The following is a 14,713-nucleotide window of genomic DNA, read 5'->3' as shown; positions in this document are numbered from 1 at the left end:
ACACCAGAGAGACTCTATTCCATATAATTATGGTTTGTGATGCTTTCATGGACAAAAGAAACTGGACTTCTTTAAAATCTCTAAGAAGCAGATAAGTACAGAGGAACGATGGCACATCTTCTGAAAGGACATGACAAGAATTTAATTTTCACAGTAATAAAATTTTGGATTGCAATTTTGAACGACAGACTGTTGTAAGAAACACAAGCATATATGTCAATCCAATTTTTGTATTTTGTAAAGGACAAAATGAAAAGTTTGTATAATCAAATAAAATGTTTAATTAAAAAAAAAAAATATTACAAAAAGGGCATCGTACAAGGCGCAGCCCCACTGCAGGCAGCCTTGGGCGGTAGGAGCTGAACAGAGATACAGGATCACCTGGGCAAGGTGGAATGGTACACCAGTGTGTGGCACCGTGGGTCTGGTGCTGCCTGGGGGAGCAGCAGCTGGGACAATCTGGGTACAGCATGGCATATGAACTGGCAAATCCGTGGCATCAGGGCAGTGCACTTTAAGAGATAAAAAAGGGGATGATAATCACAGCCCTGCAATAGCCACAGCACCACATAGACAAGTGGCTAAGAGGGCAGGGGGGGTTACTGTAACAGTGGGGAGAAGGTGAACACCAGCGTTCCCAGCAACAGCGGCGCTGGGCTGCAGCCTATTGGACAACTTGACTGCTGGGAGAGCGGGCATGACATAAAAGAGGAAAGCTGCAACCATCTGCAAATATTCCAGTGGGGTACAAGGCAGCGACTGCGTAAGGTCACACAGAGCCTTTACTGGGGACGTGGCGATAGCCGGCTGAGAGCCAACAGAGGGGCCTATCGGCTGCGGTGTGCAGTGAGTGGAAGGGGTGATGCTGTAGCGACACCCCCACCCAATGGATAAGAGCTTTGGTAGGCAGCAGAACTATAGTCCCAGGGGTGGCCACGAAGTCGGCAACAACCAATGCACACTGCCACTGCTGGCAACGCAACAGGGAAACCTGACAAACTGCAGCCACAAGCACAATGGAGGACGGTTATAAAAAAAAAAAAAAGTTAGGTAACTGCGCAGTGACCCAAAGAACAAGTACTGGCCCCACTGCTGGTAGCTCATCCCTACGCCAGTGGGCAAAGGGTATGTCCCCAATCAAAAAGAAGAAGACAATCATGGACTCCTTAAATAATACAGCCAGAGCTCACAAATCGATGCAGGGCAACGCTGCAGTACAGACAGAAATACTAGCATCGGCGACAGGCAGCAAAGACGACCAAGTGCTGGCGGCGATAGCGGCACTGAGGTTGTTCCTCGAGACGTAGATTGATGAGGTCAAAGTTGACATGCAGCTGATGAGACAAGATGTATGCAATCTGGCGGAGAGGGTGACGACCGCAGAGAAAAGACTAGCAAGACCACGAAAGACCTGGAAACAAGGTTGAAGGAGTTGGAGGAGAAACACTGTTTGAATCACGGGCTGGGGACGCTGAAGGGCGGGGCCGACAGAACAACATAAGGTTGTTAGAAGTTCCTGAGGGGATGGAGGGCACGAGCCCCACAGGATTTGTGGAGACGTTTCTACAGGAGGTTGGGGCAGGCAATCTCACAGGGGTTTGTGGTGGAGAGGGCCCACAGATCCTTACAGAAATGATCTCCGCCGGGGTCGCACCCTCGCCCGATGATTGCAAAAATCCTAAACTTTCAGGACAGGGAAGTCATACTAAAATCCTCATGAGAAGGAGGTGAGATACGCTGAGACAACTCCAAAATATTATTATACGCCTGCAGTCCAGAGAGACAAATTCCTTTGTACTGATTAAAGCCAAACTACATCAACTAAACATCAAATACATGCTTATATATCCATCTAGGCTCAAGGTGATCTACAAAGGCCGTCCTATCTTCCTTGAAACCCCGGCTGCAGCCGCTATGTGGCTAGAACATAACTTGGACAAAGGGGAAGAAACTGTTACATGAGCAGAAGTGAGCCTCAAGGGGGAGACGAGAGTGGAAAACCCTGTTTGCTAAAGTTGGTGCTACAGGTTGGTGATTCTGAACAGGTACTAAACGAAACCACTTCAATGAAGCACAGGTTGGACGGGGGTGGCGTCTAGCCACCTACCCTGGGCTCATCAGTCTAACCCACGAAAAGGTTGGTGCTGGCCTGTTGCCAACACCGTTCCACTTGCACACAAAGGGCTGGATGGGTCATAGCACTGCGCAATGCACGAAGAGAGCAGCTGCTGAGAGCAAATGTTTTGTTCCGTTTGTTGTTTGGGCAGGTTTATATTCTTCATGTAAAAAGTTAAATGAAGGAGAATGGTTACTCGGAATTGCGGATGGATGGGAGTGGCTAAGGAGACCAAGAAGGGATGAGGGGTCGATGTGCGGTTGGGTGAATACTGAGGGGGGAGGCGTGGGAGGGAGCAGTTTTCCATGATTATAGCAGCCAACATTAAGGTGCTAACGTGGAATGGATGGGGGATGGGTACATATTTGCGGAGGAATCACTTGAAATCCTATATTAGCAGAAAAAAGGTGTCCACTGCACTACTGCAGGAGACTCATCTCACGGAGGGTGAAATGGCAAAGGTGAAAGATGGGTATGGCTGCCGTATTCTAAATACGCTTGCAGGGTATTCACGTGGATAAATACCACTGTGCCCTTCCGGTAGCTGGAGATGGAGGCTGGCGCAGGCGAGAGGTACCGGGAACCATGGGGTCAAATATAACAAGTAGCGGTATGCATAATTCATTCCCATTTCCCAAACCACAGAATCCCATCTCACCTTAGTATGCTATGCGCTAAGACAACACTAACCGGGAATGTTTCTTCATCTGGCAGGGTTGGTTGGGGGGGGGGAGGGGCGGACAATTGTGTTAGAGATTATTTGAGCCTAGATAGGTCGCTCCCACCGGTGAACCATTCTGGGCCGGCTCCCACGGTATTGAATGCAATGTTACACAATCTGTGGTCGATGTGTGGAAGGAGCTGCACCCTAAGGATAGGTGCTACTCCTATCCTGGTGTATAGGCAATGGGACGATGAGAAAGATTCCTTTTTGTGGGTAGGACCCAACTGGCAGAAATAGAATCAGCACAATACCTAGGCAGAACGATCTCGGACCACTCAACACTATTCCTGGAGTGGAAGATGCTAAGACCAAGGCCCCCCCAGGCCCCGCCATACCGTTGCGGCGTATGCCCACAGACGCACTGACAGATCAAATCTTCAGGAACAGACTCCAAACTACACTGGAGTAATATTTAGAGTGTAATGTAGGTAGTGTGAAGGACTCGAGCACAGTGTGGGAGGCAATTAATGTAGTGGTGAGGGGGGGGGATGTCATTTCCAGTGCAGGGGGTCTCCGGAAAACACTACGGATGGAACTAGAGAACTGGGAAGAGGACATACGGCGAATGGAGGGCCGAACGCTGGGTAACCGGGATGAGGAGTTAAAACTGGCTGAACTCTGGAGAAGCTGTCAGTATGCCTGGGAGAGACTAAATTCGATTAGATGGTTAGAAGCACTAGGGCACATGCGTAGGTGGACAAAAAAAGCAAACTACTATTGTGGCTATGCAAGAGAGAACACCCGAGACATTTAACCACAGAACTTGCAGATGAGGGAACTGTACAAAAGACACAGAAAGCAATTAATGACCCCTTTGCCAGGTTTTACTCCCAACTGTATAAACATGAAACTTTGGTACCCCAAGATTAAATCGGCACCTTAGAAGGAATAGGGCTGCCTAGACTGGGCAAAACAGTGTGAAGCACTGGAACTAGACATATCGGCTGAGGAAATAGGCGAAGCAGTTAAATTGTGCGCCACTAGTAAAACTGCTGATAGTGATGGACTCCCCCCAGAGTTCTACAGAACATGTGCGTCGGTTGGGACTCCAGTGCTAAATTAGGTGTATAGGGAGGCCTACGCTAAAGGGGTGCTACCGGCTAGTACTAGAGAAACCTTAGTGATCCAGATTCCCAAGCCAGGAAAAGCCACCGATCAATGCGACTTGTATCTGCTGCTGGCAATGTTAAACTATGACGTAAAGATTTTGACGACAATATTGGCAAGGCGGCTACGTAGGTTGATCAGAGGTCTGATACACGGGGACCAGAATAGTTTCATACCGGGTCGCAGTACAGCTATGAACCTATGCCGACTGCAGCAGACATAGTCCAGACCACTGACCCACAGGAGTAATATGCAATAATCTCGCTGGACGTAATAAAAGCTTTTGATTTGGTGTACTGGCTGCTTGCGGGAGTTTGGGTTCGGTGAACAGTTCATTAAATGGGTAAGGATATTTTTACACACTACCGGTGCTGAGGGTTAAATTAGGGTGGTTAGTGTCATCGGCCTGGGATAAACAAAGGGGCACTAGGCAGGGGTGCCCACCATCAACCATGTATGTGCTAGCGCTGGAGCCAATAGCGATTTATCTTCAAAAGCTGTTCCTGGAAGCTGGTACATGGGTGGGAGGAGTTGAGCATCTGATTTTGCTCTATGTGGATGAGGTACTGTTATAACCGAGAGACTAACATCACAACACACTAGTGATATTCGTCCTCTATAGTCCCGCTAGCAGGTTTGAAACGGAAGAGTGTGGATGATTTACCGAGAGTGGGCCTATCATGGCAGCTTGATTCCTTCCGATATTTGGGGGTAAATATAATGCACACTCCTGAAAGAATGCACAAATGTAACAGCAAATGTGGTGAAGGGTTTGAGAAAATCCATGACATTCTGGTCCAAACTACCGTTATCTTTGATGGGCAGGACCGCGAGAACCAAAATGATAATTTTGCCATGATTTCTGTCTTATTCCAGCAACGTCCATTACTATATCAGGACCTCCTTCTTGAGCTCATTACAGATTACGGGAATTTCTATGGCGTACGGCTCGTCATAAACTTGCACTTTCAACACTTGGCTTACCCTACAGGAAGGGGTGGGGGGAGCAGAGTTGCCAGATCTGGAAAAATACTATTTGGCAGCACAACTTAGCTATGTAGCTAAGTGGTTTTCAGATTAGGCTACCTCGGAATCAATGCTGCAGCAGCGATTGGTTGCTCAGGCACGTCTGAAGGAAATGCTATGGTTGCCTCGGAGTTGCCGGGATGGCACGCCCAAGATCGTGGTATTAGGGCCTCAGAGTCCTATGCCAAACCCTGACACTGCTAAAGCTAGCGCTCCCTTACTCACCCGATATTCTGATAGCAGCTGACGTCTGCAGGGGAGGAGAGGATTTGGTGGTAGTGAAGCACTGGGAAAGATGGGGTATATATACCTGGGGTGACATGTTTGCAGAAGTAATGTTCAGGGAGTTTTTGTCTTTGCTTGAGCAAAAAAGGCTTCCCAAAAGGCAGTTTCTGAGGTACCAGAAAGTCAAGAGGGTGGCGAAAGGGAGATGGGTGAAATGGCCGGAAGAACAGGAAATGGGCCCCCTATTGACCCTGATGCATAGCCTAGGTGATGGCTGGAAACCGGTATCTAGAATATACAGTCTTCTGATAGATAGACCCAACCTTTAGAGCATAATGCTGCAAGAACGCTGGGAGGTGGACTTGGGAGGAGACAGGAGAAAGGGAATGGAAACTGATATTGTCATACCCCCGGGAAGTGTCCAGAAACTCTAGCTTCAGACTGATCCAGCTGAATATACTATATCGCACCTACATGACACCACATAGGGTAGCTAAATTCAACAGCAATACACACTCAAAGTGCCCCTGGTGCGGCACCACATAGGCAGGCCCAATACGCATTTTGGGGATGTGTGCACATACAAGGGTTCTGGGCACGAATGGAACAGGCCTGTAGAAGAGCGGGGATTAAACGATATGACTGGAATCTGAGAATAGGTCTGCTGGGGACGTACTCTAGAGACAGCAAGTCCAAACACGTGGTGAAATTCATGGACATGGCATGCATCCTAGACAAAAGATGCATTGCAATGGCTTGGAAATCGGCTAGGGGTCCCCAATATGCATGCTGGCATACTGACTATGAGCACTGGGCAGAGAACAGAGTGTGGGGTGGTTGCTAGATCAGAGGCGAATGCAAGTGCCACCTATGAAGTTTGGAAAACGCTGGTTTGGGATATGTTCCACCCCTCAGATGACAAACCCCCGTGAATGGCAGAATGCTACTAGTAGATCAGCAGAGATCAGATGTTAAGAACGAACAACATGCCAATGGCACAGCTACTAGCACAGAACCCAGATAAAAGATAATATGCATCTCACATGATACCCCTGACTATCTGAAGTGAACTAAGTGAGGCTAAGCTATTTTTATTTTTGCCTACCAAGTGAAGAAAGTGTGTTTATTCTTGTTCGGTTGTTGTTAAAAGGCATGCAATTAGTATACATGCGTAGAAGTGTACTGATGAAAAAGTAATGATTGATATATGCATAAATGCTCATATACAGATGCCAATAAAAATATTTTAAAATAAAACCAATCTGATCGTTTCAGATCGATCGAGTTAAACTGGCCGAATTCATCCAGATTTACCATACAATCAATTCGAAACGATCAGAACGGGTAATACCGTTGAAATAGCCTTCCCACAGCACTGGTATCAGGATAAAGAGCTGGCATGCCTGATCTTTGTGTAGAATTGGGGGTAATCTACATTGGACCCATTTACAAAAACCATTAAATAGTACCGCAGTGCATCAATATAAACTTTTTAAGCTGAAATGGAGGCCTGTGCACTAGTATCATTAATCCCCTAGATTGGAATGAGTATGTAGTGTAGTATCTATCCTTTCCCCACTCCCTAGCAAATCTCTCAGAGCATGCAGTCAGTGCATGAGTCTCTACTGCAAGAACAGGACTCTGGCCTTATGTCTTTCAACATGAACAAGTATTTTGCCTTTTAATAGAGTTTCCAAACCCCCTCACATTCCAGCTCATATATGCAACATCACCCATCTCCAGTACTGCAGACGCACCATCAATTACCAAGTCATTCCCCTAACCCAAATATGCTCCGGACCCATACAGGGAGTACCTGTATTCATAAAAGCCTAAACTGTAACAGCAAAGTGTACTTCTAAACCCCCACTTGTTCCTGCCACCTCATCTCCATCTCAACTGATGAGATGTATTCCCATTGGAACAATCCAAACAAACTTTGCAACCTTGCATGGGGGGGCTGATGCACGAGATCAGACCCGGGCAACAGACAATTGAAGTATTGCATAAGGGTAAATCACCCATCTCAGAAAACCTTAGGGCACCTACGTGCCCCGATAAACCATTGCTTCTGCAGCAGACCTCTTCACACCATAGCAGTCAAAACATAGCATTTCAATTTCAGTTAATACAACTCCTGCCTCGTGTGTACAATACTGGTAAAGAATCTGGGTCTTTCATGTTGACAGTTGCATTCTCATCAGGAATCTCATAGCCTAATCCGGGAACATTAAAAATTATGTTTTGCCATAGCTTTCAATATGCAATTTAGCAGGATACAGCATGGCATACATTTAAGGCCCTTCTAACGAAGTCTCTTTCATAGTGATAAAATGACTTCCTTTCTTGTTGCACTACCAAGAAGTCAGGGTAAATATGCAGGTTACTAGAGCTATGAGGGAGCTCACACTTCTCCTGGGCAGAACTCAGGATGGAGTCCCTATCCCGGTAGTGGAGTATGCGGGCAATAATCGGGCATGGTGTTGCTCCAGGCTTTGGTGCCAGGGATCTATGCACCTGCTCTGCTATTAATTGCAGCGAGAGTTTAGGATTCCCCAGAAGTGAAAGGAGAGTCTCTTCGACAAACCCTTCCATAGTTCCTTCAAAATTATTCTCAGGCACGCCGATAATCTGAATATTAGTACGACCTAGACTCTAGCTCATCATTTTTGTTGGTGACCACTTGGACTTGCCACAATAGCGCTGCCACTTCTGCCTTCCGAGTCAGAGATCTATTCCACCTTTCAGCACTGGTATTCAGTCTCCATCAGCATCTTGTCCGGATTTTTGAGGCGCGATTTAACGGAGCCGATGGTGCCTGTAATATAATCCAGCTTGCTATTAGCAGCAGAGAATCCTACCTGCCTAGAGGCCATCAGTCTCCAGGTTTCCGTGGGTTCACATGGTGCAGCTGCAGTTTCCATGGTTCCTGCAACGCCTGCCCCCTCTGTCGCCTTATGGTTGTTCTTGGCATACAGGTATATCGAGAATGGCTTCTTTCCAGCACCTTTCGATCATAAAGTCTCCCTGATGCAGCTTGTCCAGCTATATACCACAAGGTGGGGCGCAATTGAGGTGAAATGAGGCGTATAGCAATGTCCAATTTAACGTATGGGGTATCTGTGAGAGTATGGTGATGCACCCCAATTGATGTGGACAAGGATCTGCGTCTTGTTTCTTAAATTCACAAGGTTTACAGCCCTTTAGTAGTCTGTTAAGCATCTGAGCTTGCCATCAAGGGTTCATGAGTGTCTGTACACCACGGCTGTGCCAACATTCAGGTAGCTTGCTGGGGTCTCACTTGCTCCTTCCAGGGGGTATGGCTGTGCATATACTCAAAGCGACAGTATCAAGACTGAGGTTCTGTACGAGTGCAATGCCCAGCGCCAATCCCGGTGGTTCTAGGACACAAGTGCCAGCAATCACTGTTCACCTCAGATCTGCTCCCAGCCAACTCTGTGTATCCAACAGGACTGCAGCCCCTCTGCTTACCATTACTCAATTCATGGGCTGAGTACCTGCCGTCGCCATTCTATGTACACCAGCATTCGTCCACCTCAGGGGCCTCTGGCACAGCAAGCACTCAGGACTCCAGCTTCACCACCTGCGCAGCATGGCAGCAAATAGTTCGGGCATTGACACAGGAGCCACATCGCCTTGGCCGCCTGTGTTCCCCACTGATCCCGCATCCGCGTGGCACATGCCATTTTTGGGATCTGGGGCCTGGCTTTCCCCACAGAGACCTTCCCTCGAGGCTACAGATGGAGCACCGGATCGATCAAGTAATAAGGTGCCTCGGCATGCAGATATTAGTCAGCAATACAGAGGATTTGACTAATATTTGTCTGTTGACTGTTCCAGATGTCAGGTGCGCTAAAATAAGCAGTGCATGCAACACAATATTTTAATATACAAGTACAACAATCCAAACCTTCTATAGGACTAGAGTCCTCCCACTTGGGTACATTAACCAAGGGCATCATGTCCCTGCGGCTAGAAACATACCCCCTGGTCCAGAAAGAATCAGTCGCACATGCCACCATGTCAATTCCCTGGCTTGGTCCCCAGCCCCACACCCCAGCGGTGCGTAACCAGAAACCATATTGCTGTGCAACAGTGAGCTACTACCGTTTGCTCTGCAAATACATCTTTTACAGACTTCTAGAAGTGTGATCTCAGTGTTAGGATTAGTGCCGGACACGGCCTGCACATCAAGTACTGGTGCATTGTATGGATACCAAAATGTAATGTCAGCAGACCATAGGTCTGGCTGTGTAAGAATATAGAGCATTGTGGCTCAGACCATGTTAAGCAATGATAGGGGCATCCGCGGTTCTCCCCCCCCTACTCTTCTCCATGCAAGCATTCCTATTTCTCCATATTCCTATGATTTGAGAAGTTGCGTTTTGTTTGGACTTCAGGGTGGAGTAGTTTCCCTGGGTCGTCCATCGAAGTAAATCTAAATTGCTTCCCTTCCCCATGTTAAAAAAAAAAACAGTTCAAAAGGAAAGTTCAGCTACACTTTGTTTCCCTGACATAAGACTTCCGTTATTGGTCTAAAGGTTTGCGGTTTCTGTAAAATAAAGTTTGCAATGTCTTGAAATATCAGTTACTCATGCTCATGGTAAGTTACCTTACCTTTAACTCTGGACGCACGTAACAGCTCTTTTTTTCGTACTCTAGAAACGGAATTTTATGAGGACGGGAGATCGAGCTCTCAGGCTGGTACTCACCAATCCTACCCTTTAGGTCATGCCTAGTGTGAGGTCCTTGCTTGGTCGGTCAAAAAGAAAAAGTATTCAAACATTTTTAGTGTACAATTCCTACGGTTGGGGCCTTTAGCCTTTAGGCCAAGTGGAGTAATTTTATTTCTCCCTGCTGTGCCAATTTTTAAAATCCTTGATGGTGGTCACCAGCGGCTAAATGTCTTGCGTTACATCAGTTCGCTTTGGCAATTAATTCCTATATGGGTTAGACCGTATGCTTTGTTACCCCACTTGGGCTCAATGTGCCCCTACGACAGCCCTGGTCATCGAGCACTGGAGATTCTTCATAAGATCCCACCTGCGTTGGGTTTGCTTTTGCATGCTCACTGGATAGCTGTCCGAGGCCCAGAACAAAATTAATGTCTTAAGTCTTCCTTCAGGATTTTTGGGTTGCTATCAGTAAGCAGGATGACACGGGCTACTGCCCAAGTGTCAACCTGTGCTCCCCCTGTGGGACTACTCTCGATCAAAGTTTCAGCCCCCAGCCAGGTTTGCCCTTTGTGTTGGCGGGCGCGGGGGGGGGGGGCGGGGGGAGGGCTGGGTGTGCAGTCCTTTCGAGCACCACACCACTAAAACCCTGCCATTAACATGTTTCCCCTATGCAGACCTGTGTTCAAGTCCATCATTTTACAGGTACTAAGCATTAATACCATCCCATCAACACATTTTCAGAGCTTTTTAGGAGATTCATGGGCCCCTCAATGCTAAAAGCACTAGGCTAGTTCTCAGATTGTGGCCTCTGTGTCCCTCGCTAGGTCTCCGGGCCAAGCAGCCCTGCAAAGGCCCAAACTAGTGGAGGAACGGGGCCGCTCTCACTGGGAGTCCGCCAAGCCAGTCTGTTCCTCTCTCAAGGGGGCCTAGCGGAATAGGGGCCCCACCGCTCACCAGGATCAGCAGGCAGTTTCTCCCTATGCCTCCATCTGATCCTAGTCAGCCCCACTGGGCGAGCGTGCCGTCCCCACCGAGTGACCTTTTGCACTCCACAGCCGGTCACTGCTGAAGGCAGTCCCGCGGTCGGTACCCTTGACAGAATGGGAGTATATACAACAAGCAAACTGGTTACACAACAAAAGCCAACACTCTGGCCCTTTTAGTTTTAGATTTCCACATGTACATATCAATATGTTCACAGAAATGATCCAAGTATGAGCTAAGCAAAGTTTTATTCCTGGGGTGTATATCGCTATTTTTAAGTAGAAGGGGAGAAACTTTCTGATTAAATGGAGGTTTAAAATTAACAGAATCTACATTTTAGTTCAGCTTCAACACATGCATTTATTGACTGATGGCGAGTTCTATGACAAATCACTGCCAATACTACCAGCATATCACTAACAAAGAAAACAAGCAAAAGCCAGAAACTGAAGATTTTTTGAAGGATTTACATTAAGATATAGTCAACTAAAATATGTGTTGCACTCATTTATGGCAATCCCTTCCTAATTTCAAAATTGTAACCTATCCTGCAAGAATTGTTCTGAACCACAAGTTTTGGGGTCATGTCAACAATGCCATAATAAGTTTTAACTGTTGGTAAATTAAGAGGCAATGGTCATTTCTCGCTAGTTAATCTACCAAATTACTATTTAGTATTTAAATATTACCAGAGCACTCCATTAGAAAACTCCCACCCAAACGAATACCAAATGAAACTTACCTTTGCTTTTCTTGAGGCACTAGTTGTTTCCATTGGCTTACCAAGGATTTAGCCAGATCACCAAAATCTGCATGTTTGCGAAAGCTGTTGACGGCTTTGCCTATTCCAGTTTCCTGTGCAAGTCATTCAAACACAAACAAATCTGCAGTTTAGCCATTCACAGTAAATAATTTCTATAAATGACAAAATCACCACAATTGCAAAGCAGTTGCACTCTGAAGATCTAGGTTTATGCTTTCGGGTCTCTACTATAAAATGCTTCCCTCAGCTCTCACAAACTATGAACTGTTCATTTCCCGGATTCCAGGAATGGTGAATTGGGGAGGAAAGGTTAATTCCCTCTTCTTGCCTCATGAAATCCAATTCTAGAGGGAAGGTTTTACAGCCCATGTCCCCAATTTAACCAGGTGTTACTTAAGATGCAAGAATGCATTAAGAAGCCTACTTCAACTAGACTGACATTCCCAGAAAAAGCCTCTACAACGGCAAACACTACTTCGGACATGGAACATCATGGTCCTGGAAATTGTTCTGTTCGACCAAAGGCATTCTGGATTTTAACAATCATACTCTTAGCCAATGATATGTTGGTGGTGCAAGCTCCAAACACTCACACTGCAACAGGTAGACCAACACCTGAATGTTGCTGCTGGAGATCTCCATTCGTTTCAACAGGCAAGATTCAGCAAAACAGCACCCCAGCAGAGAAGGTTATTACATTTAACGTGGAATTGTGGGAGCACGGTAAGATCAAAAAGCTAGCTAAAATATCGCTTGGATAGGCTTGGATAGGAACCAGACTATGCTATGCTTCTGATGAAGTTGGGCATCTATCAAATAAAGGGTCCACGAGAGAAGAAAATACCAGAGTTCTTAATAGGAGTTGAGTAAGGACAACACCAGGTCTTGGGTAACATCTCATGTAGCTGTGACGTGGCAACATACTACCCTTTCAGGGAAGGTGGATGATACAAGGGATTTCCACAAAATGGCAGATTTCAAGGGCCAGATAATGTAAAATGGTAGGACGTAGGATGGCAGGGCACCAAACTGTTGCCACCCTCAAGGTGATGAGAACATTTAATTTTTAGTAAAATGGTATAGTTTAAATTTTAAACTTTTCATTTATATCAATTAACTTATAACACAGGGGCGCTGCTGAGCAGCCTGCAAGATGGCTGCCTAGCTTTCAAGCTCCGTGCCCGACTGCTGTATATCAGCCTTTATCAGCGGTTCCCTGTACCATCCGTTGATGGGAGTGAGCTTATCGTCTTGGCTGCCCTCGGAGCGACATATTGATACAAGTCGTGGTGAAAACCGTGACTTTTTCACCGAGCAGGACCCTTTTCCTTCCCGACGCGGCTCCCCGCTCGCTGAGGCCTACCGTGCCATGTGACGCTGCGGCGGGCTCGGCCCTAGCGTGCTGCTGTGACTTCCTAAGCCTGGCGGAGCGGCTGCCTACCTCTGGTGCCCTACGGAGCCGCGCAACATCGTCAGGGGGCGGCTCCGCGGAGGCTGCCGGAGCAGCGGACTATATTTTTTTCCTGGCCTTGCCACCTGCACACTTGACCCTCCACGAACCGCCCGGGCGGTGCCCTCCTCCTGAGCTTCTCCTTATGAGCTGGCCAGCGCCTGAAGCGGTTCCTATCTTGTGCGCCTCCTGGTTGCTTGCTGGCCCGCGGCTGAAAGATCCGAGCTACGCTCCTGCTGGTGAGGAGGTTGGGGGCTGCGGTCGTGGCGCGGCGCCCCTCCGGGGCCCTTATACTCGTCAACTGCTGTGGAGCTGCAGCCCTGGGGCGATAAACTGAACTGCTGGGGACCCAGCCCTACCAACGCGGACCCACCGCCCCTGAGGCCTACCCCGATTACATTGGGCCGGCCACACGAGGTGCCGGAGTGACTGAAGAGGTGAACATTGACCCATACATGTGGGCCGCCATGGGCGCTACTTAAGCACGCCCTTTACGCTCCCTTTGTGGTACTTATGAATCTCGCATCATCTATATCCTTTGCTAAGTGCAACCTATTGTTAAAGCTCCCCGTAATGTACTAATTGTTACCGCTGCATAATACACGGTGCGCTGCACCAATCTCACATTCAAGTTGAGTTTACGGCAACAGCGACCCCCACGTCGCAGCTGCAATGCCGAGTTTGGCATGTTACGGCCGTTGTACGCGCCCCAGTTGGGCGCGCAGCTGGGTGTGCCCTTGTTCCGATAAAATACATAGGGATCCCGGTTATCTGGGGGGGGGGGGTGGGACATGAACCTCATACTGAACACTGAGCTAGACAGATCGGGCACTGCACACAGGACACTGTCTAGAGCCGCTCGTCGGCTACAGGCACATATGGGCCCGGCTGGCCTAATAGATGTCTGGCAAGCACTCAACCCAATAGCTAGGGAATACACGTTTTATTCCTCTGCACACAACAGCCATTCCAGAATCGATCTCTTTCCCCTGTCAGCAGGGCTGATGGGGAGGAACCTCAGCATGCAGATCTTGCCACGCACACTCTCAGATCACTCCCCAGTAACACTGATATTATCCTACAAAACACACTACCGCGCCACTCTGGCTGGCGCTTCAAATCTGAGGCACTACATGACAGTTTTCAACGCCGACATCCTTGCGGACATCAACACCTTTTTTGACACCAATAAACGACATGACACAACAGACGGGGTCCGGTGGGAGGCTTTCAAGGTGTACATCGGAGGGATGTGTATTTCTAGGGAAGCAGAGGTCCTAAAAGACATCAAGAACTCTCTACAAAGATCTGAATAAAAACTTAAGGAACTAGAGCGTGAATACGCCTCTGCTCCCTCCCCGCCCAATCTGGCACAGATACGGGCGGAATTGGAGAGCTTCGAGGCGCATGCCCTCAGAGAAATAAGATATTACGCACAACCCATTGCGGCTTGCAAATATGGCGAGGGGGAAGACCTGGTCGAACTCTGGCCAGGCTGGCCCGGATGGAGGGGGGGGGGGGGCAGAAGCCGTATTGATAGCATTAGGGGCGAGGACGGCGTACGTCACTGGGCTGACCAACCCATTCTGGAGGCCTTTTCCGACTTTTATGCAACTCTTTA

At 47.8% G+C, this 14,713-nt stretch overlaps 1 protein-coding gene across 2 annotated transcripts in view; it reads right to left on the bottom strand.

The window, feature by feature from the left end:
* LOC138453366 (elongin-A-like) overlaps positions 1-14,713 on the bottom strand; it is a 1,511,245-nt gene that overhangs the window by 1,184,969 nt on the left and 311,563 nt on the right. For both annotated transcript variants that reach the window (XM_069606133.1, XM_069606134.1), the window contains one exon: positions 11,622-11,734. In XM_069606133.1, the coding sequence (XP_069462234.1) occupies positions 11,622-11,734 (113 nt within the window). The remainder of the gene's footprint in view (positions 1-11,621; positions 11,735-14,713) is intronic.

This window comes from Ambystoma mexicanum, chromosome 4p, assembly GCF_040938575.1.
Source record: "Ambystoma mexicanum isolate Mex_15411 chromosome 4p, UKY_AmexF1_1, whole genome shotgun sequence".
Lineage (NCBI taxonomy): Eukaryota > Metazoa > Chordata > Amphibia > Caudata > Ambystomatidae > Ambystoma > Ambystoma mexicanum.
The sequence above is the reverse complement of the archived record's forward strand: the minus strand, read 5'-3'. Positions and strand labels throughout refer to the sequence as shown.